Raw genomic sequence first — 22,927 nt, 5'->3', positions numbered from 1 at the left:
GAGAGAGAGAGAGAGAGGCTCAGTTAGGATATTTTAGGCACCGTCAACCCAGTAAGTTATTTTTAAGATTGAGGGACTGAGTGTGTGTTGTGCTGGATGACAGCGTGTGTATGTATACCTACAGATGTATGATCTTAATTTGATCACTCTTTTGTTGCTGAGAATGTTCCTGCAAAGCAGGAAATGCAAACTTGTAGTGTATTTGAAGTTTTAAAATGTATCAACCCCTACAAAAATGTCCATGATACATAATAATTCACATTTCCTGTTGCTGCAGGATTATATTCCTGCTGTAGCAAACACGCTCAAATTAAGATCCTACATCTGTATGTGCTTGCTTGTGTATGTGTGTGTTGGCATCGGAGCAGACTGGCAGGCTTGGGAGGCTGTGGTAAGGCAGTGTGTGTGGATGGTGGAAGGGGGCTGTGTAGGTCGTGTGAAAGAGCCGTCAGAGTGACGCTTCCCCTGAATTTGATATAGCGCAACAATGCTCCTAACAGAGTCACACTCAAAACACCCTCCTCCTCTTAACCCCCCCTCTATCTCTCCTCTCTACCTTTAATTTCTCTACCCCTCCTCTGCTCCTCACCCCATAATACCCCTTCTCTACCTCGCCTCTATACCTCCTGGCAATCTCTACCTTTTTCTCTACCCGTCCTCTATAAATCTCTCCTCTTTCCACCTCATCTCTCTCTACCTCTTCTGTTTACCTCCTCTCTTTACCTCTCCTCTTTACCCTTCCTCTCTCTTCCTCTCTACACTTCCTCTCTCTTCCTCTCTACCCCTCCTCTCTCTACCTCTCTACCCCTCCTCTCTCTTCCTCTCTACCCCTCCTCTCTCTTCCTCTCTACCCCTCCTCTCTCTTCCTCTCTACCCCTCCTCTCTCTTCCTCTTTACTTACTCACTCCTCCATATTTCTACCAACAGAATCATACTGTGTGTGTGTGTGTGTGTGTGTGTGTGCTTGTGTATGTGTTTGGGATCAGTTGTTCCTTTCAGGATATTGTATTATTCCAGGGTGAGCACTCTCTTGAGTTTGGGGATGAAATCCAGGTAAACCATTGGAATGCCATCGTAATTCCATTGGACTTCCATGGTAATGCGGCGTGATAAATCTCACTGGCACAGCCTTGTAAGAGGGCACACACACCAAGGTCTACAGGTTCACTACAAAACACACACAAACAAACAAACACAACCAAATGTTCACAGACCCCCCCCAGCCTCACCCTCAGTGATATCATCAAGTCTACGTGGACACTCATGAAGAGAAATGTGTTCTCAAAAGATTCTCCCCTGAGACTCAGGGTGTCTTTGTGTTATTCTGTCATATACAGTAATGGATGTTCGTGTTGCCGTGGTGATTAATCTATGCTGGGCCACCCCTCAGCTGGAGGCAGGTTCACTCCTCACTCAGGCTAGAAATTATTTGTATGTGTGTGTGTGTGTGTGTGAACATGCGTGCATAAGACAGGTGGGTCTGGGTGGTCTGTGGGGGTTTATGTGTGAATATGCCTGTCTCCATGGTGACAGTAGACTCATGAACACATCGAATGTCCGGGGATAACAAAGGCTCCCAGCCTGAGTCATACTCTCAGTCAAACCTCTCTGAGGTTGTCTGTGAACTGTAAAATATTGCACAGCATGAAACCGACTCGAAGCCACGAGGCTCCTAAAAGGACAGAGTTTTGTACACTGAGTGTACAAAACATTAGGTACATATGCTCTTTCCATGACATAGACTGACCAGGTGAATCCAGGTAAAAGCTATGATCCCTTATTGATGTCACCTGTTAAATCCACTTCAATCATTCAGATGAAATAAGGTTAAATAAGGATTTTTAAGCCTTGACACAATTGAGACTTGGATTGTGTATGTGTGCCATTCAGAGGGTGAGGCCTGTCTGAATTGAGGCCCGTCTGTCCAGGCCTGTCTGAAGTTTGCCAATGACCATCTGGATGATCCAGAGGAGGAATGGGAGAAGGTCATGTGGTCTGATGAGACAAAAATAGAGCTTTTTGGTCTAAACTCCACTCGCCGTGTTTGGAGGAAGAAGAAGGATGAGTACAACCCCAAGAACACCCTCCCAACCGTGAAGCATGGAGGTGGAAACATCATTCTTTGGGGATGCTTTTCTGCAAAGGGGACAGGATGGCTGCGCCGTATTGAGGGGAGGATGGATGGGGCCATGTATCGCGAGATCTTGGCCAACAACCTCCTTCCCTCAGTAAGAGCACTGAAGGTGGGTCGTGGCTGGGTATTCCAGCATGACAACGACCCGAAACACACAGCCAGGGCAACTAAGGAGTGGCTCCGTAAGAAGCATCTCAAGGTCCTGGAGTGGACTAGCCAGTCTCCAGACCTGAACCCAATAGAAAATCTTTGGAGGGAGCTGAAAGTCCGTATTGCCCAGCGACAGCCCCGAAACCTGAAGGATCTGGAGAAGGTCTGTATGGAGGAGTGGGCCAAAATCCCTGCTGCAGTGTGTGCAAACCTGGTCAAGACCTACAGGAAACGTATGATCTCTGTAATTGCAAACAAAGGTTTCTGTACCAAATATTAAGTTCTGCTTTTCTGATGTATCAAATACTTATGTCATGCAATAAAATGCAAATTATTTACTTAAAAATCATACAATGTGATTTTCTGGATTTTTGTTTTAGATTCCGTCTCTCACAGTTGAAGTGTACCTATGATAAAAAATTACAGACCTCTAAATGCTTTGTAAGTAGGAAAACCTGCAAAATTGGCAGTAATCAAATACTCAAATATATTTGATCCCCTGCTGATTTTGTACGTTTGCCCACTGACAAAGAAATGATTAGTCTATCATTTTAATGGTAGGTTTATTTGGACAGTGAGAGACAGAATAACAACAAAAAAATCCAGAAAAACGCATGTCAAAAATGTTATAAATTGATTTGCATTTTAATGAGGGAAATAAGTATTTGACCCCCTCTCAATCAGAAAGATTTCTGGCTCCCAGGTGTCTTTTATACAGGTAACGAGCTGAGATTAGGAGCACACTCTTAAAGGGAGTGTTCCTAATCTCAGTTTGTTAACTGTATAAAAGACACCTGTCCACAGAAGCAATCAATCAATCAGATTCCAAACTCTCCACCATGGCAAAGACTAAAGAGCTCTCCAAGGATGTCAGGGACAAGATTGTAGACCTACACAAGGCTGGAATGGGCTACAAGACCATTGCCAAGCAGCTTGGTGAGAAGGTGACAACAGTTGGTGCGATTATTCGCAAATGGAAGAAACACAAAAGAACTGTCAATCTCCCTCGGCCTGGGGCTCCATGCAAGAGCTCACCTCGTGGAGTTACAATGATCATGAGAACGGTGAGGAATCAGCCCAGAACTACACGGGAGGATCTTGTCAATGATCTCAAGGCAGCTGGGACCATAGTCACCAAGAAAACAATTGGTAACACACTACGCCGTGAAGGACTGAAATCCTGCAGCGCCCGCAAGGTCCCCCTGCTCAAGAAAGCACATATACAGGGCTGTCTGAAGTTTGCCAATGAACATCTGAATGATTCAGAGGAGAACTGGGTGAAAGTGTTGTGGTCAGATGAGACCAAAATGGAGCTCTTTGGCATCAATTCAACTCGCCGTGTTTGGAAGAGGAGGAATGCTGCCTATGACCCCAAGAACACCATCCCCACCGTCAAACATGGAGGTGGAAACATTATGCTTTGGGGGTGTTTTTCTGCTAAGGGGACAGGACAACTTCACCGCATCAAAGGGACGATGGACGGGGCCATGTACCGTCAAATCTTGGGTGAGAACCTCCTTCCCTCAGCCAGGGCATTGAAAATGGGTCGTGGATGGGTATTCCAGCATGACAGTGACCCAAAACACACGGCCAAGGCAACAAAGGAGTGGCTCAAGAAGAAGCACATTAAGGTCCTGGAGTGGCCTAGCCAGTCTCCAGACCTTAATCCCATAGAAAATCTGTGGAGGGAGCTGAATGTTCGAGTTGCCAAACGTCAGCCTCAAAACCTTAATGACTTGGAGAAGATCTGCAAAGAGGAGTGGGACAAAATCCCTCCTGAGATGTGTGCAAACCTGGTGGCCAACTACAAGAAATGTCTGACCTCTGTGATTGCCAACAAGGGTTTTGCCACCAAGTACTAAGTCATGTTTTGCAGAGGGGTCAAATGCTTATTTCCCTCAATAAAATGCAAATCAATTTATAACATTTTTGACATGCGTTTTTCTGGATTTTGTTGTTGTTATTCTGTCTCTCACTGTTCAAATAAACCTACCATTAAAATTATAGACTGATCATGTCTTTGTCAGTGGGAAAACTTACAAAATCAGCAGGGGATCAAATACTTTTTTCCCTCACTGTATATATATATATGTATTATCTCTACATCATGTGACATCCACTTTCACCCAAATTACAGTTTTTTACAATCACTTTGGCACTAATTTCAGAACCTTGACGTCATTTTTCAAAACTCTAGACACAAAACTCAAAACGGTCATCACTTGTAACACAGGCTGTCCAATGTTCAAAACATTGCATTGTGCATTCATATCTTTAAAGAAATCTTGCACTTGCACAATCATTGGTTCAAAAAACTTTTTTTTTGTGAAATACCAATGAAACGTTAATTTAGATCACCCACACACAAGCAACCGATAGTTTCACTGTGTCATTGTTCGTACAATCATTAAATATTGTAGTACAAAATAGGTGATACATGTTTCATTATGGTACTACATGTAAATACATCCCTGTAAAAGTACTGCAGTAGTAGAGAGAATACTACAGACACAGTGGAATCATTGAACAAAATCTGAAATATATTGATGAAAAACAATACGGTACTGTAAAACATCAAATGTAGTGTTCCTCAACTTGCTTGCTTGTACTGTAAAAAGCAAAACATAGGAGTGATTACTGTACTTCTACATTTTTATCAACTCTGTCTTGTGGATTTGGCCACAGGTTCTCATCTACATCACAATGGATGTTTTCGGGCATGGCGAATCCAGGCCTGACACTGGTCTGCCGTGATGTCATTGCATGCGTCATCCATGGCCTGGAGAAGAGTGACTTGTTCATGAGGGCGCCTATCATAAACCTTCCATCTCCATGTGGAGAAAAATTCCTCAATCGGGTTAAGGAAAGGAGAGTATGGGGGTAAATACAGGGTGGTAAATTGTGCATGGGCCTGAAACCATGCTTGCACCATATGAGCATGGTGGAACCTGACATTATCCCACACACTGACATAGGTGATGCCATCAGCTCTACAGATCTGATCGAGCTCATCAAGGAAGGTTACAAGGAGAGCTGCATTACATGATCCAATACGAGGTCTGCGTCCCACCACACCATCTTCTGATATAGCCGCACACATGGTAATGTTGGCCCCACGTTGTCCAGGTACTTGGATGGTTGCCCGCTGGCCAATGAAATTCCGACCTCTCCTCCTTGTCTTGGCCAGGTTAAAGCCTGCCTCATCCAAATATATGAATTTGTGATGGTTGTCATCAGCATCCAGCTCCATCACCCTCTAAAAATACATTTTGGAAAGAGATTTACTGATTACTGTACAATGTAGAATTATTAGGGAATTGTATTACAACAGCCATCTTGAAACTGAACATACCTGAACATACTCAGTCCTCATTTGCTTCACTCTGTCTGCATTTCTTTCAAAAGGCACACGGTATAGTTGTTTTAAAGACACCTGGTGCCTTTTCAGCATGCGTGCAATAGTCGGCAAACTTATGGATACCACATTGTTAAACATGTCTTCATTGTCCAAGATATGCTGGCGAATTTCTGTATGGCGAATATCATTTCTGGCCCGAACCAAATCGACCACAGCCTGCTCTTGTTGGTCAGTCAGAATTTTGCCTCTGCCTCCCCTATTTGGCCTAGTCTCAATTCTACAGGGAACATAACAGTAAGAAGACACTTGGTCACATCACCTACTCTGTGATACACATTGGTATGCAGTCATTTGACAATTGAGAGTAGCATAATGTTTAGTGCATGCTGACGACTTACCGGTTCTCATTGCGGAAAGTTCTGATTATTGAGGCCACGGTTGACCTTCTGAGGTTTGGTTGTATCATTGTAGCCGCCTCAGTCATTGTTATGCCATGATTTATGACATGGTCTACAACTATTGCTCAGATTTCATTGGACACTCTTTGCTGCTGCTGCCACTGTCTTGGTCCGTGGCCTTGTCCTCTACCACGTTCCCCCACACCTCTCAAACGAGGCCCACGACCACCTCTCAGAAGGGGTGCTTGTCCCCTGCCATTCCTTTGACCAACACGTCTTCCTCCCACCACTGCTTGACCTCTATTGTGACCTGGATCCCCTGCCGGCTCCATGTTACAGTACATATCGCTATGTTGTTGCAAGTGGATCCCAATCAATTCTTTATATACTCGTTCCACAATGTGAACTCAATCATCAGTAACGAGTTGGCAGAATTGAACAAGCAATTACAAGGGCCTGCATCCATACAGTGCAGTACTGTCAATACTGTAAATAGTCTGAAAAGGTGGTACATGGGACCATAGAAACGGTGTCTGATAAAGAATGATGATGAAATATTACATCCATAGATAATGTAGTCTAATTGGTTCATGCTCCACGCTAATTGGTGACAATGAATCTCGTTATCTTGAAACTTTTATGATCTAAACATGGAATATTGTTTGTCTGTTTCCATACAACTATGCATTAAGAGTAATGCAACAGTTACAGTACTTATCATTTTGAGCAGTTGTATCAATTGATAGTTGGATAATTGTAATGAAATGAATAGACACTCATCTGAAATTTAATGTGTGAATTGCCTTTTGAAATAGTAGTACTTTGCTGTTAAGTTGTGTCATATTGAACAGGTGATTTTTGTTAAATGAACAAATGATCTTAGTTTTATGTGTATTGTATCCAAGCAATTGAAAAAAGTGTTAGAGTTTTGAAAAATGTGCATTTTGATCATTGGTTGTGAGTTTTGTGTCTATAGTTTTGAAAAATGACGTCAAGGTTCTGAAATTAGTGCCAAAGTGATTGTAAAAAACTGTAACTATGAGGTAACCTATAAAATGGGATATTTCTGTTATGTTCAATACTGTAAATTACAGTTTTATCAGTGGGGCAAGAGCGACATCTTTTGGTCGATTATTAGTCGTCTGTATAGACTTTGTCCTCTGATGTAAACTGCAACAGGTCATTAGATTTATGTGATTAAAAACTGGACACGTTAAGTGGTTATTCTAATGTGAATAAATAAAACTAAAGACAGACGTTATTTGGCCGTTAGCTGTTATTTCCGTTCAAGTTATCTCAGGTAGGAACAGAATGTTGGTACGTCCTATAACTGTGAACCATTCCGGGGTTATTTTCTGGTTGCACACGGTTTCCTTCCAAACAGCTGTTTTTTACCTCAGTGTTTTGAACAGCCGACTGTTGTTGTATGCACTGTCTGTGTTGACAATCTGAGATCTTATTGAACGTGAGTGTTTTTAATACCAGATACCTTTCAAAGAAACGTAATTTGATTGTCTGTGTTTATGTTTTTGTGCTAAAGCTGTGGCTAGCTAGCTGGCAAGTTTAAGTGCTCTCTGGTTAACGCAGCTGCTAACGTTAGAAGTGGAATGCTAGCTACATTAGCAAATTTAGCTAGGTTAGGTAGCAAAAATTATAAGCTTACCGTGTATTTTTTTGTGGACACAGTAGTATGAATTGTTGAACGCACTGTCCATTAGTTATTTTTTCACATGATTACTTTGATTATGCTTTCAATCTTACTTCAGATCGAGTTGATCGAGTCCTTGTGCTGTCTGGTGGCTGTCAGTGAGTAACCATGGAGCCCGCCTGTCGCAAAGACAAGCCGAAGTTGAACTCTACTCCTACTCGCGGCGACAGGGCCAAGCAGAAATCTGCCCAGCAGGAAGAGAAACAACGACAGCGGGCAGAGGTAAAGTCACACAACATTGGCTTGCTTGGATGGCAGTATCTTTCAAACTAGCTAAATGACAAGAGTTGGCTAAAGTGGAAAAAGACTGACCAGTCTGTCAAACATGTCATTCGACAGTACTCAGTGGTGGCTGACTGGCTGCAATTCAATGGGTGGGCGAATTAGTTCAAACTGCTCAAGCTTCTGCAGAGAAGTCAAATGACGTGTTTCAGTGATAAGGATAATCTACAATAATTAGCCAGTTAGCCTACACACATATTTTCCCCCTGCTTTATGATGCTACTGCTAGTTGGCTGATCTTCATTGTTGTGTGTGTGTATTTTAGATCTACGCCCTGAATAAGGTGATGACAGAGCTGGAGCAGCAGCAGTTTGAGGCCTTTTGTAAGCAGATGCAGTCCCAGGGAGAGTGACTGGCGCACTGACAACCTCCCCACGGCCCCCCCAGGACCATAAACCCTAACCTCCAGCAGCCCTGACAACCTCCCCACGGCCCCCCAGGACCATAAACCCTAACCTCCAGCAGCCCTGTCCCACAGTTCAACTACAGTCTCAACCAGTAAAACAATTGTATTTCTAACATATCATACAGACACGTTGAACTGTGAATAGTGCTGAGCGATTAGCCCGAAGTGTCTGTTATTTTATGGTTTTTAAACAACAAATTGACCTACTTGGGTTCAATTATTTGAATTCCATTTCGTTCTGTTTTTTTCTGTGAGCACAATGCGCACATTGCACAGTTTCTCTAGAGATAAATCAGATTCAGCTTGAACTGTGCGATTTAGTAGGGAATTGTAGTTTCCAACAGGCCAATATTCGACATAGTTTAGTGCATAAAACATGGTAAGTAACTACAATCACCATAATCCATTGCGCATCTACTTGTCAGGTCTTTCTTTTACACCTGCTACAGAAGAGGCAGAAGAATACACAATCATGAGGGGATATAGAGAGCAGCTTTTACTTCCCGAGGTATCTCTACCTGAAAATAAATTATCTAAGTGATTGATCGTTGGTATTCAGCGGTCATAAAAATATTTTATTAAAGTAAAGTGAATAAATGGTTAATAAGTGATAAGCAGTAATGAGCAGTCACTACCATCATGGGACTTTTATAAATTGTTTTATTCTGTGTTACAGCATTCAACCCAAATAATCAAAACCGAAATCCAAAACCGTGATTATTTTTTAAATAATCGAACCAAAACCGAACCGACCTCAAAAAGCACTAATCGCTTAGCACTAACTGTGAATGATTTAGCCGAGGGACATGTCCATCTTGGTCCTGTTATGTAGTGATCACCATAGAAATAAGAATAATGTGGATCACTGTTGCCTTTCCTGTCCTCATGTGCTGAAAATGTTGTGTTTTCTGGTATGTGTAATGTTGTCACTGCGCCAGTCAAAACACAGTTTTAGTGCATGGCGTGTAAGGACAATAACACGCAGACAGACTCAAACACTGGGGATATAGCCATTGGTTATCAGCATGCTCCATATGTTGTCATAAGTGGACATACGTTGCATTGTGAATGTAACAAGGAAAGACATCACCCATATTCTATATACAGAGAAGGACCGTGTAATGAAGAGGTGTCCAGTTCCAGTCCCAGAGGGCCACATGAGATGGCCAGGCTTTTGTACCAGGCCAGCTCCAGTATCTGAATTCAACTATTCAAGTTGTCTTTAATGTAGAACACAATCATTTAAACCAGGTGTATTGCAGGGCTGGAACGAAAGCCTACACAGATTGCGCCCCTACAGGACTAGATATGCCCACCCATTGGTGTAATCTATTTATAAGTATGGATGTTATGGATCTGAGGTGCTACCACTGTTTTCAGTCCAAGCCAAAGCTAGACATCACCCTTCACCCCGTATTGCCTAAAACACACTTTGTTGTTTTAGAGTAGCCTATTGTTTGTGTACTACAATGACTGTACAGCACTCTGTATAAAACAGGCTAATATGTCGCTCTGATACAGTTCAGTCCATATTACTGCATCCTAGTTTTATCTGTCCACTTCCACACTGTTATTGTGACAATCTTAACTAGGCTTACCACCTTTATCGTTATGTTGGTTAGTGTTTGATACACTGTCATTCTGTTTTGTTCTGTTTTTAAAGCATGGTTTTAATAAACCTTGTGATTTTAAAATGTGCACTGGGTGTTTGATTCCAACCAATTTAACTTGATCCAGATGTAGGTCTCTAGATCTTGGGTTTATCTACACATAACTGTAACACTTGAAGACTCCTTAATGAGGTTGATAACAGACTTATTTGACTTGTCTAAGACTGAAACAATACCTGCCCCAAGAAGTGATCATAACAGGACTGCGATTGACAGCCAGAAACGTGTGTGTCATCACATCAAAAACACCCATCCCCTGTCTCTCCTCTCTCTTCCCATCCTGTCTCTCCTCTATCTCTCCTCTCCCCTGCTATAGATGTGCATGATCTCACTCCATACAGACAGCTGTCTCTGGGGTTGGTCAGACATGGGTGTCATGAGAATAATCTTTCTTTCTCTGTAGTGTCTGCCAGTGGAATCAGTTCTCATCCCTCTCTCTGTAACCTCTCATCTCCTCTATTGCCCTTCTTGATGACAGCTTTACAGAGCTCTATAAATGCCTCTCTTCTCCAATAATGACTCCATGTCACGCAAACACATACACGTAGAGACATAGATGCACGCATACATACCAAGGTGTTCCACAGACAGATTCTGTGCGAGCGTATTTATTTGTGTGTGTGACAGTGTTGACCCTGAAAGGAGAGAATGGGAGAGATAAGATTGCAAAAACTCCCTTTACAATGGAAGTACATCTTATGGCAAATTAAGACTCGCAGTGATTGCCTTATATGATTTACCTACATGGATTTTCAGATGAAAATGTAATACAAGAACAGACTAGTGAAATCCTTGATTGATTGTTTTTATTTTATTTGGTCAATGCGGCTCTCATTTGCATTGTGAAGAACCTGATAAGTGAACCTGGTTAGTGTGGATTAGATACAGTTCTGATCAAAATAATGCATACGTTACAATCCTAATCTGTGAGATGTTACAACCATTCTATTCATTGGTTACAACAACCTCTGTATGTATGATCAGTGATCACTCTGCAATGAGCCCTTACACACCACTTAACCTAGAAAATAAACCTAGCTGATGATAAGACCACCAGGACAAACTGAACCCTATAGTGTATCTGTCCATAGGTAGCAGTTAGACCCTCACTCACCCCATCTCATTTAGTAGTATATGTGTTAGTCATTTATAACTCATTCATAACTTTGTTTATAAAGCTACAGTGGGAGAATACTTAATATGTATATTGTAATGGTTTCTACAGTGTTATTGAGCACTAAAGGTCCAAGCTTGCAGGTCTTGCTCGTGCCATACGTTTCTGAAGCAGCTATTGAGTGGATACTACTGCATCTCTCCTCCCCTCCCCTCTCTCCTAATCTCCCCTCCTCTCCATAACTGCCGCCGCCTTCGTCTCTCAGACCTCTACAATAACAGAGCTCCCAGTGACTCGGACTCCAAACCAGCCGTCCCAGTACTTGGTGTCCTGTCCTCCGTGTTCAAACGAGATGAGGCGCAGGCCAGGACCGTAGTCAGAGAAAGTGTGGTTCACCTGGAAATGAGAAAGATGAGAAATGGATGTGATGAGAAATATGAGAAATGGATGTGATGAGAAATATGAGAAGTGATCATATTATGCGATTTTGAGCTTTCCCACAATACCTGTTTCCAGGAGCAGTCATCACAATCTGGGTCCAGGGTGACAGATTCTGGTTTAAATTCCTGAAGAATTTCCTCATTCTCATCCAACAGACACACTGTCAACTGGTAGGTGCACCCACTGTCTGTCCTCCCACTGTACCTACACACACACACACACACACATTTGGTGCCGGTGTTAGCTGAGCTGCAACGGCTGTCCTAAACGATATGTGCATGCCTGTGTGCTTTGTGTGTGTGACTCACCAGTCTTCCACAGTGACAGCTGGCTGGGCATCGAGGTCATCAGGAGCATAGCCCTCTGCCAGTAGGTCAACCACCTGCCTCTTCAGACACAGCCTAACACAGAAACAGAGACAACATAGACAGAGAGGGAGAGAGTTGTTCTCACACTCCCACACACAAACATCCACAGACACATACTTGCACACTCACAGTCACTATGTTGGTGGTAAAGATGAACCCTGTGACTGCATTCCCAACTTCTCATTTTCTACCTATCCCAAGTTTGCATTGGTCACACCCCACAATGGTTTTAAAAGCATTGATTGGTGTAAGGGAGTTTCCACCATATTTCCTACACTACTCCAATCCTTTTTTATCCATGAACGATTGCACACTTCAGAGAGGAGGATTGTGAATTGGACCGCATTCTATACACAGGCCTGACTTTGTGACCTTGTTCAGTTACTCACTCAAAGGAGGTACTGAAGTATTTGGTCACTCCATCGTCACCGAAACCGTGGCCACAGTCTCCCGGCATCTCTTCCACCTGCCATTGGCTCCCGCCATTCTCTGTCAGCTCCCAGAATTCCATCTGCTCTGGGAGGAAAGTGTTGAGTCACTCTCTGCCGACACCATCTCAACAGTCAAACGAGAGTCACTCCTCTGAAAGCACTTTGGAGAATGCCTATTGGAAATGTGCTTTCACCTATCCCTACAGACAGACAGACAGATGTGTTTTTATACCTTCCCCAGCTGGGTTCTTCAGTAGATTCCTGGCCATGACTGGAGTAGGTGGGGTGGCTGTGGAGGCAGTGTCTGCATGACCGGGAAATACACAATGCACATATTACATAACTACACACAAACACACACACACACACACACACACACACACACACACACACACACACACACACTACTTTGTTTTTTTGTGTTTTGTGGATTGGGCAAGTGGTTTGATGATTTGATGTAGAGGGCAAAGAGGAGTGGGGATAGTAGGCAACCTTGTCTTGCGCTCCTTTCTAGGTTTATTTTCTTTGATAGTTGACCATTTACTTCCACTTTAGCATGAGATTTGGAGTATAGCGTTCAGATGATACTTTTTGATTCGTTGAAGCCACATTTTCCCATTGTGGCAAAGAGGAAGTTCCAGTTTACAGAGTCAAATGCTTTTTCCGCATTGAGGCTTACTAGAAAGGGGCTCTTCTTTTCTATGTCTATAGTATTCATGATATGGAGGGTTCTTCTTATATTATCTTGAGTTTGTCCATTTTGTATAAAGCCAGTTTGATTTAGGTTGACATGTAGAGGTTCTAGGTCTCTCAGCCGTATCATTTATCGTCAATATTGAAGACAAAGATTGGTCTAGACCAGGGATGGGCAACTGGCGGCCCCCCTTTTGTAGGCTTGCGGAGCAATTTTTTGTAACTCAGTTGGGGTCTCAACTTTCTGTTCAGAGTTAGAATAATAGAATACACAAGGTGTAATTTCGAAATTTGTTTGTGCATCAGCAGTTACTCAATTAGCCCATGTCAGCAAAATATTTGTAGATTGGTAAATTAGTCTAGCAGCCAGCTATCTAAACTTGTAATAAGCATGGTCGAATTACTGACCGGGGTGGGGCCCATTGATCATCAGTTATCATATTAAAAACTGCAAACATTTGCCTCCATCCTTTGGCAAAATGTGTAGCATTGCAGGAAATGTTTTATTGATTTCATGTTGAAATTAGTTGACAACTTAGCCAAATGTCAATCAAAACCTGACATTGAACTGATGTCTGTGCCTTGTGGGTTTTAGCAGATCCTTCTCCAGTGTCCAAATTTTGTCATCACTCATCTCAAGGCTCTCTTTCATAACCTGGAGTTCGATACGGAGTACATCCAGCACGGCAGGTTTGTAATTTATTGATGTCAGCAGTTTAGTTTCCACTGTTTTTATTTATATTTATTTATTTAACCTTTATTTAACTAGGCAAGTCAGTTAAGAACAAATTCTTACTTACAATGACGGCCTACACCGGCCAAACCCAGACGACGCTGGGCCAATTGTGCGCCGCCCTATGGGGTATTGTCTGGTGAAAAACATAGGTCCTCGGTATCTGTGGAGGAATCCCATTGTTCGCATCTCCTTTTGGTTGCCCAAAAACATGATCCTATGTCATGTTTTGGCATTCGCAGTGCTAGTAGTATTTGTCAATAAACCTCTCACGCCTTAAAGGTTATTTGTTTATTTAGATCCCCATTAGCTTTTTCAGAAGCAGTAGCTACTCTTCCTGGGATCCACAGAAAAACATAACAAGTAACAAAACACTGATCACTGTCAAGGACAGTCACACAAATTTTAAATACAACGATATACAGAAAATACAACAACAAAATTAAACAATAAATACAACTAAAACAATGTGTTTCTGTGTGTGCATGTGTTTGTTTGTCCCCAAACAGTCACCTCAAAGATGTAGTTTAATCCGTTTTTTAAAGGTAATTTTGATGTTTTCTTGAGTAATTGAAGATGAAATCATGGCTCTGTATAATACTGTGCTTTGCCGTGAATTAGTTTTGGACTTTGTGACCCTTGATTGCATGTCTTGTGGGAAATGTATGGATGTCTGAGCTGAATGTTATTTGATTATGCAGACAATCTGACATTTTCATCATAGTAATATTTCTCATAAAAACTAGAAGAGATGCAGTTAATCTCTCATCAGCCCTCAACCAGGAAAGACTGGCATGCATGTTGTTGATGTTAGTTCTGTATGTGTAGTTAATGGCAAGGCATGCTGCTCTGTTTTCTAGATCTTTCTTTGCTGCACTTGACCATATTACCAGACATTAATCAAGATGTGACAAGACCAGAACAACTAGTACAGTTGATTTGTGTCATAACGCAGAACATCTTTTTATAAGAGATACCCCTCCCTATCTTCACAACAACTTTGTCATGATGTGAGTCGTCCAGCTCTGTTGTTATCAGTGGCAGTCAGTGCCCTTTATGATGAGGGAGGACTTTTTTTTTTTTTTTTATGAGCATGGCCTTATTTCTATTACAGCATATTGGAGGACTGTCATTCATATTCCATTCACATAGCTCAAATGTAACATCGATAGGTTTAGGCTACTACGTGATACTCTCATTTTCCCTATAGTCATCATAAGGTTGTTACAACCTAGCCTAGGAATGAAAGTTTACAACGTAGCTGCACACAGTTTGAGAGAAAATGTTGAGGTGATCTAGGGTGTAATCATTATTCCAACAGTTGCAAACGAGAGTTTCTATTGGACCAGGTATGTTTATCCCCGTTTTATTTAGTTTGCTTCCGTTTAAGAAACGTTTTTCAGAGTCGGCAGAATTAATACACCCCTGATCACACGTAAACACAGTTCACTCACCTTTCCCTTCGTTTGTGGACTTCAATGCACAACACATCAGCAGTATGTGACCAGGCGAAAAAACATTTTCAAGCCAAACCATATCCTAACCGCTAAACACAGCCTACATTGTTGTCACCATATTAGCTAAAGTAACGTCCTAGTCAACATAACTAATATAACTAATGCTTTAGTAAATCCCCTACAATCATGCAGTAACGTTACAGTCATTAAGCTGTATAGCGGTTACACCGGCAGGCCCCGGTGAAAATAAATTAATAAAACCAAAAGCTCACCTTGACTTGGAAGAATTCCAGTGTTGTGTTGGATAGTCATAGCCAGCTAGCTAACATAGCATTCCTCTGTTTGAGCCGGGTGTTTTGAGTAGCCTAAACTACCTAGCTGCTTTTGCTAGCTAAGTGAAACTGAAAAGAAATTACGAAATCTCTTGCTTAATTAATTTGTTCAAAACTGTTCCGCTATTGTCTTTCTCTCTCTTTGAGTCAACTACTCACCGCATTTTATGCACTTCAGTGCTAGCTAGCTGTAGCTTATGCTTTCAGTACTAGATTCATTCTCTGATCCTTTGATTGGGTGGACAACATGTCAGTTCATGCTGCAAGGGCTCTGATAGGTTGGAGGACGTCCTCTGGAAGTTGTCATAATTACTGAGTAAGTCTATGGAAGGGGGTGAGAACCAAGAACCTCCTAGGTTTTGTATTAAAGTCAATGTACCAAGAGGAGGACGGAAGCTAGCAGTCCTCCGGCTACACCATGGTGCTACCCTACAGAGTGCTGTTGAGGCTAATGTAGACCTTCATTGCAAAACAGTGTGTTTTAATCAATGATTTGTTGACATGTGAATACAGTGGGGGGAAAAAGTATTTAGTCAGCCACCAATTGTGCAAGTTCACCCACTTAAAAAGATGAGAGAGGCCTGTAATTTTCATCATAGGTACACGTCAACTATGACAGACAAAATGAGATTTTATTTCTCCAGAAAATCACATTGTAGGATTTTTAATGAATTTATTTGCAAATTATGATGGAAAATAAGTATTTGGTCAACAACAAAAGTTTCTCAATACTTTGTTATATACCCTTTGTTGGCAATGACACAGGTCAAACGTTTTCTGTAAGTCTTCACAAGGTTTTCACACACTGTTGTTGGTATTTTGGCCCATTCCTCCAAGCAGATCTCCTCTAGAGCAGTGATGTTTTGGGGCTGTCGCTGGGCAACACAGACTTTCAACTCCCTCCAAAGATTTTCTATGGGGTTGAGATCTGGAGACTGGCTAGGCCACTCCAGGACCTTGAAATGCTTCTTACGAAGCCACTCCTTCGTTGCCCGGGCGGTGTGTTTGGGATCATTGTCATGCTGAAAGACCCAGACACGTTTAATCTTCAATGCCCTTGCTGATGGAAGGAGGTTTTCACTCAAAATCTCACGATACATGGCCCCATTCATTCTTTCCTTTACACGGATCAGTCGTCCTGGTCCCTTTGCAGAAAAACAGCCCCAAAGCATGATGTTTCCACCCCCATGCTTCACAGTAGGTATGGTGTTCTTTGGATGCAACTCAGCATTCTTTGTCCTCCAAACACGACGAGTTGAGTTTTTACCAAAAAGTTCTATTTTGGTTTCATCTGACCATATGACATTCTCCCAATCCTCTTCTGGATCATCCAAATGCACTCTAGCAAACTTCAGACGGGCCTGGACATGTACTGGCTTAAGCAGGGGGACACGTCTGGCACTGCAGGATTTGAGTCCCTGGCGGCGTAGTGTGTTACTGATGGTAGGCTTTGTTACTTTGGTCCCAGCTCTCTGCAGGTCATTCACTAGGTCCCCCCGTGTGGTTCTGGGATTTTTGCTCACCGTTCTTGTGATCATTTTGACCCCACGGGGTGAGATCTTGCGTGGAGCCCCAGTTCGAGGGAGATTATCAGTGGTCTTGTATGTCTTCCATTTCCTAATAATTGCTCCCACAGTTGATTTCTTCAAACCAAGCTGCTTACCTATTGCAGATTCAGTCTTCCCAGCCTGGTGCAGGTCTACAATTTTGTTTCTGGTGTCCTTTGACAGCTCTTTGGTCTTGGCCATAGTGGAGTTTGGAGTGTGACTGTTTGAGGTTGTGGACAGGTGTCTTTTATACTGATAACAAGTTCAAACAGGTGCCATTAATACAGGTAACGAGTGGAGGACAGAGGAGCCTCTTAAAGAAGAAGTTACAGGTCTGTGAGAGACAGAAATCTTGCTTGTTTGTAGGTGACCAAATACTTATTTTCCACCATAATTTGCAAATAAATTCATTAAAAATCCTACAATGTGATTTTCTGGAATTTCTTTTCTCAATTTGTCTGTCATAGTTGACGTGTACCTATGATGAAAATTACAGGCCTCTCTCATCTTTTTAAGTGGGAGAACTTGCACAATTGGTGGCTGACTAAATACTTTTTTCCCCCACTGTATATTTAGTACAGTTTTATCTAAAAAGGAGAACTTTTTAAGTGTTAAATGGTCCTTCCCTTCCTCCTCTGAGGAGCGTTCACTGGTGAATGAGTTTGGGGCGTGGTACTCTGTCTTCTCCTCTGCATCTCAATGGGCATCTGAGTCTTTACATACACTGTCACTGATACTCAGGGTGCGCCTCAGTAGTCCACTGGTTGTTATCGCTCATGAGTGAGCAGATCAGCATCGGGGTAAGGTAGTAGTTCTCTCTCTCTCTCTCTCTCTCTCTCTCTCTCTCTCTCTCTCTCTCTCTCACTCTCTCACTCTCTCACTCTCTCACTCTCGCACACTCTCACTCTCACTCTCACTCTCACTCTCACTCTCACTCTCACCTCTACAGTGAATGTATGCCACTTCTTTGCAGATGCCCCTGGCACAGAACGAGCGGTTGCCTGGGTACCCATCACTGGGCAACTTTTATGTTGCGATCAGTTTGTGCATAGTCCTTTGAATAGAGGGCTTTGAGTTAGGCCCTGGCAGGTCTCACTGGACAGAGGTTCGCACAGGAAAACACTGTGCTGTCATTCTTCTACAAGTACGGTACACTGCACATTCTATGTAGTGAATAGATTGTGGGTGTATGGGGAAGGGAGTGGGATGTAGGAGTTGGACATATGGTTTAGGAGTAAAGTTTACTTGGGGACACTGATGTATCATACCATGGCTTTACACAACTAGAGTGCATCTCAATAGTGTAAAGTGGTGTCCTCTCCTCATGTTCCAGTGCAGATGAAAGGAAACCACTTTAGACTATTGAGGCGCACCCTGAGTATCAGTGACAGTGTATGTAAAGACTCAGATGCCATTGAGATGCAGAGCAGAAGACAGAGTACCACGCACCAAACTCATCCACCAGTGGAGACTCCTCAGAGGAGGACCATCCTCCTCAGTGAATTTTATAAAAATGGTAAAACATTTTTAGATAAAACTATAGTAAATATATTCACGTCACCAAATAATTGATTAAAACACACTGTTTTGCAATGAAGGGGGGGGGGGAGGGGGGGATAATGCAAATAGTCTGGGTAGCCATTTGATTAGATGTTCAGGAGTCTTATGGCTTGGGGGTATGCTTCTTTGAAGAAGTGGACTTACTGTGATCAAGATGTGGTTGTCCCACTGGCTATCCTAAGTTGAATGCACCAATTTGTAAGTTGCTCTGGATAAGAGCGTCTGCTAAATGACTTAAATGTAAAATGTAAATGTGGGTAGAATCTGTTTAGAAGCCTCTTGGACCTAGACTTGGCACTCCGGTACTGCTTGCTGTGCGGTAGCAGAGAGAAGAGTCTATGACTAGGGTGGCTGGAGTCTTTGACAATTTTTAGGGCCTTCCTTTGACACCGCCTGGTATAGAGGTCCTGGATGGCAGGAAGCTTGGCCCCAGTGATGTACTGGGCCGAACGCACTACCCTCTGTAGTGCCTTGCGGTCGGAGGCCGAGCAGTTGCCATACCAGGCAGTGATGCAACCAGTCAGGACGCTCTCGATGGTGCAGCTGTAGAACCTTTTGAGGATCTGAGGACCCATGCCAAATCTTTTCAGTCTCCTTAGGAGGAATAGGTTTTGTCGTGCCCTCTTCACGACTGTCTTGGTGTGCTTGGACCATGTTAGTTTGTTGGTGATGTGGATACCAAGGAACGTCAAACTCTTAACCTGCTCCACTACAGCCCCGTCGATGAGAATGGGGTCGTGCTCAGTCCTCTTCTTTTTCCTGTAGTCCACAATCATCTCCTTTGTCTTGATCACGTTAAGGGAAAGGTTGTTGTCCTGGCACCACATGGCCAGGTCTCTGACCTCCCTATAGGCTGTCTCATCGTTGTCGGTGATCAGGCCTACCACTGTTGTGTCGTTGGAAAACTTAATGATGGTGTTGGAATCATGCCTGGCCATGCAGTCATGAGTGAACAGGGAGTACAGGAGGGGACTGAGTACGCACCCCTGAGGGGCCCGGGTGTTGAGGATCAGCGTGGTGGATGTGTTGTTACCTACCCTTACCACCTGGGGGCGACCCTTCAGGAAGTCCAGGATCCAGTTGCATAGGGAGGTGTTTAGTCCCAGGGTCCTTAGCTTAGTGATGAGCTTTGAGGGCACTATGCTGTTGAACGATGCGCTGTAGTCAATGAATAGCATTCTCATGTAGGGTGTTCCTTTTGTCCAGGTGTGAAAGGGCAGTGTGGAGCGCAATAGAGATTGCATTATCTGTGGATCTGTTGGGGCGGAATGCAAATTGGAGTGGGTCTAGGGTTTCTGGGATAATGGTGTTGATGTGAGCCGTGACCAGCCTTTCAAAGCACTTCATGGCTACAGACGTGAGTATACGTGCTTGTAGCTCGTCCACTTTATTATCAAGCAATTGTACATTGGCCAATAGTATCGATGGCAAAGGCAGATTAGCCACTCGTCGCCGGCTCCTTACCAGGCACCCCGATCTCCTTCCGCGATATCTCATTTTCTTTCTACTGCGAATGACGGGGATGAGGGCCCTGTCGGGTGTCTGGAGCAAATCCCTCTCGTCCGACTCATTAAATAAAAATTATTCGTCCAGTTCAAGGTGAGAATCACTGTTCTGATGTCCAGAAGCTCTTTTCGGTCATAAGAGACGGTAGTAGCAACATTATGTACAAAATAAGTTACAAACAATGTGAAAAAACAAACAAAATAGCACGGTTGGTTAAGAGTCCATAAAACAGCAGCCATCCCCTCCAGCGCCATTCTTCTACACCCTAGATCAGCTAGATGCAGGCAAGAGTGTGCAAGGCGGTATTGAATGTGTCGCTGTCCATGTGCCACTGTCTGTCACCTCAATATTTTCTCTCGACCTGTGTGCAGCTATGTTGTAAACTTTCATTCATAGGCTAGATTGTGGTTCTAATCCCCGAGCCGGCTAGGTGAAAAATCTGTCGATGTGCCCTTAAGCAAGGCACTTAACCCTAATTGCTCATGTAAGTCGCTCTGGATAAGAGCGTCTGATAAATGACTTAAAGACATGCCATCAGGGGTCTTATCACAGTCCCCAAGTCCAAAACTAATTCACGGCAACGCACAGTATTATACAGAGCCATGATTGCATCTTCAATTACTTCAATCACTCAAGTAAACATCAAGGCCATAAAAAGATTATACTATACGCTGGCCTCCTATACTATCTTTCTCTATGGCCTCTATCTTATATCCTTAGTTTTATATCCCCATCTAGATCAGGAAAAATTAAGAGTATTTCAATACGGTGTGCAAGTCATGTCGTCCTAAGTCATACTTCCGGGTCCTGTCCCCTAATCTTTTGAATGGGTTTGACGATTATATCATCAAATTCATTAAAACACGTTAATTTAAGATATATATATATACAATTATATTCCTGTTTGTAATTTACTATTACGTGTTTGCGCTGAAGACCATTGTGATACTACATTGAATACCACTCAAAAGCCTCCAAAGGCTAGTTCCAGGAAAACGACATGTCATGTCATTTCCTCATCTCTCTCTCTCATCTGCACTGGTCTGAAAACATAGGCAAACTGACGTCAAGCATTTATTTTTATCTGTACAGTTCTCACACTAATGGAGCTGAAGAACAGGAGAGCAGCACACCGCTTAGACCAGGGATCATTAACTAAATTAGATTCAGCCGCAGGCCGACTTTTTCTTCAGCGGATGATAGTGGGTCAGGATCATAATTACAAATAATTTGTAGACTGCAAATTGACCGCAAGAAGCCCAAACAGGTATAATGTTTGACTAAAACATAATCATTTCAAATCTTGCTTACGTTTGTATACGATAACGTGCCTCTATTATGCGTGGGAATACTTGGGGACAGATTTCTTAAATAAAAATCACTTGGAGTTGATTTCCTGATGTTTTTACAGTCTTTTATGTCCAACAATGAAAATTCCACACAAAATAAGCAATTGATGCCGTGTGACACCCTCAGCCCTGCTTTGAGTGTTTAGGAAAAGTGCTTTATAAATCCCAATCCAGCATTATCAGTGCTCCATTCCGATGAATCAAAATGGTCAGGTCCATTGCATCCAGTCAGCCCCAGAAAGGATGACTTAATACCCTGTCTGCTGACTGAATCCAATTAATAACCCAAATAGCACTGTAACAGTAATCCAAATGCAATCTATACGTACAGTATATACACCGGATGAATTTACACAAGATATACTAAGAATTATATGTACAGCAGTAGATATATTAGAGTGAGTTATGTCAAGAATCAATTATATAAATTAATATGCGGATTGTATAAACAGTGTAACTAAAATGTATTCAATTAGCAGAAATATTAAAACCAAAATGATTGTGTCAAAAACTAAAGATAACATACTACGTTATCCATAATGCACTTTAGTGTTTTAAAGCTATACCCCTACTTTACCAACAATGGGACCCTGCATTGAAATGGAGGGTAGTGAAGATGGAAGACTGAATAGATTTTCATTTGGTCAGAAATCGTTCACCTTTTATGGTACACTTCCTCCAAATGAGAACCAACCATGATACAGAACGTCAGGGCAGATCGGTAGCCAGAGATCACCTCAGGCCAAAAGAGTAATTTAACCAAACTGGCAAAAAAACACAGGTCTATGAGCAAACTAAACATTTTCTTTTAGAGGAATAAGAATAACAGTGTGCAGGAATTTGACCTCACAGTGTCTATGTAATGCTGTCTTGCTTTTTGTTAATCACAGGTACAAGCAGAAACTGCTGACTCATCTACTGTACTGAGAATGGACACCCAGTCTCAGATACAAACAGACATCATTTATCAGTATTCTCTATGATAGCACAATCTGCCTCGTTGAAAAACACAACCGAAGAGACTGTACCTTTTAATACCCAGGCAGAAAACGAAAGAGCAGTCTTCCACCTCTCTCTCTTACTCTATTCTCTGGCTGGCTGGCTCGCTCTCTTGCTCTCTCTCTGTTCAGCTGCTGCGTCTGGTCTCTCTGACACTCACGCTCCACTGCATGGTAACACCCCCTTCCTGTGTGGGTTATATAGAAAACACACACACTGCTCCTAGCGACTGTTATTCAGAATACACACACAAATCGTGCAGAGAGAGAGAGAGAGAGAGAGAGAGAGAGA

At 42.6% G+C, this 22,927-nt stretch overlaps 3 protein-coding genes across 5 annotated transcripts in view; 2 read left to right on the top strand and 1 right to left on the bottom strand.

The window, feature by feature from the left end:
* The first annotated feature begins 7,397 nt into the window (after positions 1-7,397).
* Positions 7,398-10,134, top strand: svbp (small vasohibin binding protein). Its single transcript, XM_084167023.1, has 3 exons — positions 7,398-7,505; positions 7,807-7,970; positions 8,296-10,134. The coding sequence occupies exons 2-3, from the start codon at positions 7,857-7,859 to the stop codon at positions 8,380-8,382; spliced, it is 201 nt and encodes a 66-aa protein (XP_084023149.1). The 5' UTR covers positions 7,398-7,505; positions 7,807-7,856; the 3' UTR covers positions 8,383-10,134.
* A 761-nt stretch (positions 10,135-10,895) lies between these two features.
* fbxo2 (F-box protein 2) lies at positions 10,896-22,808 on the bottom strand. 3 transcript variants are annotated; one of them, XM_084166844.1, is made up of 6 exons: positions 22,666-22,808; positions 12,693-12,764; positions 12,419-12,545; positions 11,970-12,062; positions 11,727-11,865; positions 10,896-11,616 (listed from the first exon to the last, which is right to left on the bottom strand). In XM_084166844.1, exons 2-6 carry the CDS (start codon positions 12,727-12,729, stop codon positions 11,482-11,484), a joined length of 531 nt encoding a protein of 176 aa, XP_084022970.1. In that variant the 5' UTR covers positions 12,730-12,764; positions 22,666-22,808; the 3' UTR covers positions 10,896-11,481. The 3 variants fall into 3 exon arrangements, with proteins under 3 accessions (XP_084022970.1, XP_084022971.1, XP_084022969.1); XM_084166845.1 differs by having other exon boundaries at positions 22,720-22,808; XM_084166843.1 differs by lacking the exon at positions 22,666-22,808 and adding an exon at positions 15,616-15,730.
* Positions 17,999-22,927, top strand: part of LOC311133985 (vesicle-associated membrane protein 3-like) — a gene marked incomplete at its 5' end in the record, with an annotated part of 21,772 nt that continues 16,843 nt past the window's right edge. The window contains 2 exons of the mRNA XM_084167608.1: positions 17,999-18,022; positions 18,196-18,227. Of these exons, the coding sequence (XP_084023734.1) occupies positions 17,999-18,022; positions 18,196-18,227 (56 nt within the window). The remainder of the gene's footprint in view (positions 18,023-18,195; positions 18,228-22,927) is intronic.

Source organism: Coregonus lavaretus, assembly GCF_964263955.1.
Source record: "Coregonus lavaretus genome assembly, chromosome: 8".
Lineage (NCBI taxonomy): Eukaryota > Metazoa > Chordata > Actinopteri > Salmoniformes > Salmonidae > Coregonus > Coregonus lavaretus.
This window is presented reverse-complemented; position numbering and strand designations above follow the sequence as displayed.

Bases quoted from the DNA above. Each gene is read 5' to 3' on its own strand.
- svbp (XM_084167023.1), top strand. From the start codon at position 7,857: ATGGAGCCCGCCTGTCGCAAAGACAAGCCGAAGTTGAACTCTACTCCT. The intron at 7,971-8,295 runs GTAAAGTCACAC...TGTGTATTTTAG, and splicing joins AACAACGACAGCGGGCAGAG to ATCTACGCCCTGAATAAGGT.
- fbxo2 (XM_084166843.1), bottom strand. From the start codon at position 15,655: ATGACTATCCAACACAACACTGGAATTCTTCCAAGTCAAG. The intron at 12,546-12,692 runs GTATAAAAACAC...CTTTCCTCCCAG, and splicing joins GAAGAACCCAGCTGGGGAAG to AGCAGATGGAATTCTGGGAG. The intron at 12,063-12,418 runs GTGAGTAACTGA...TTTCTGTGTTAG, and splicing joins TACTTCAGTACCTCCTTTGA to GCTGTGTCTGAAGAGGCAGG.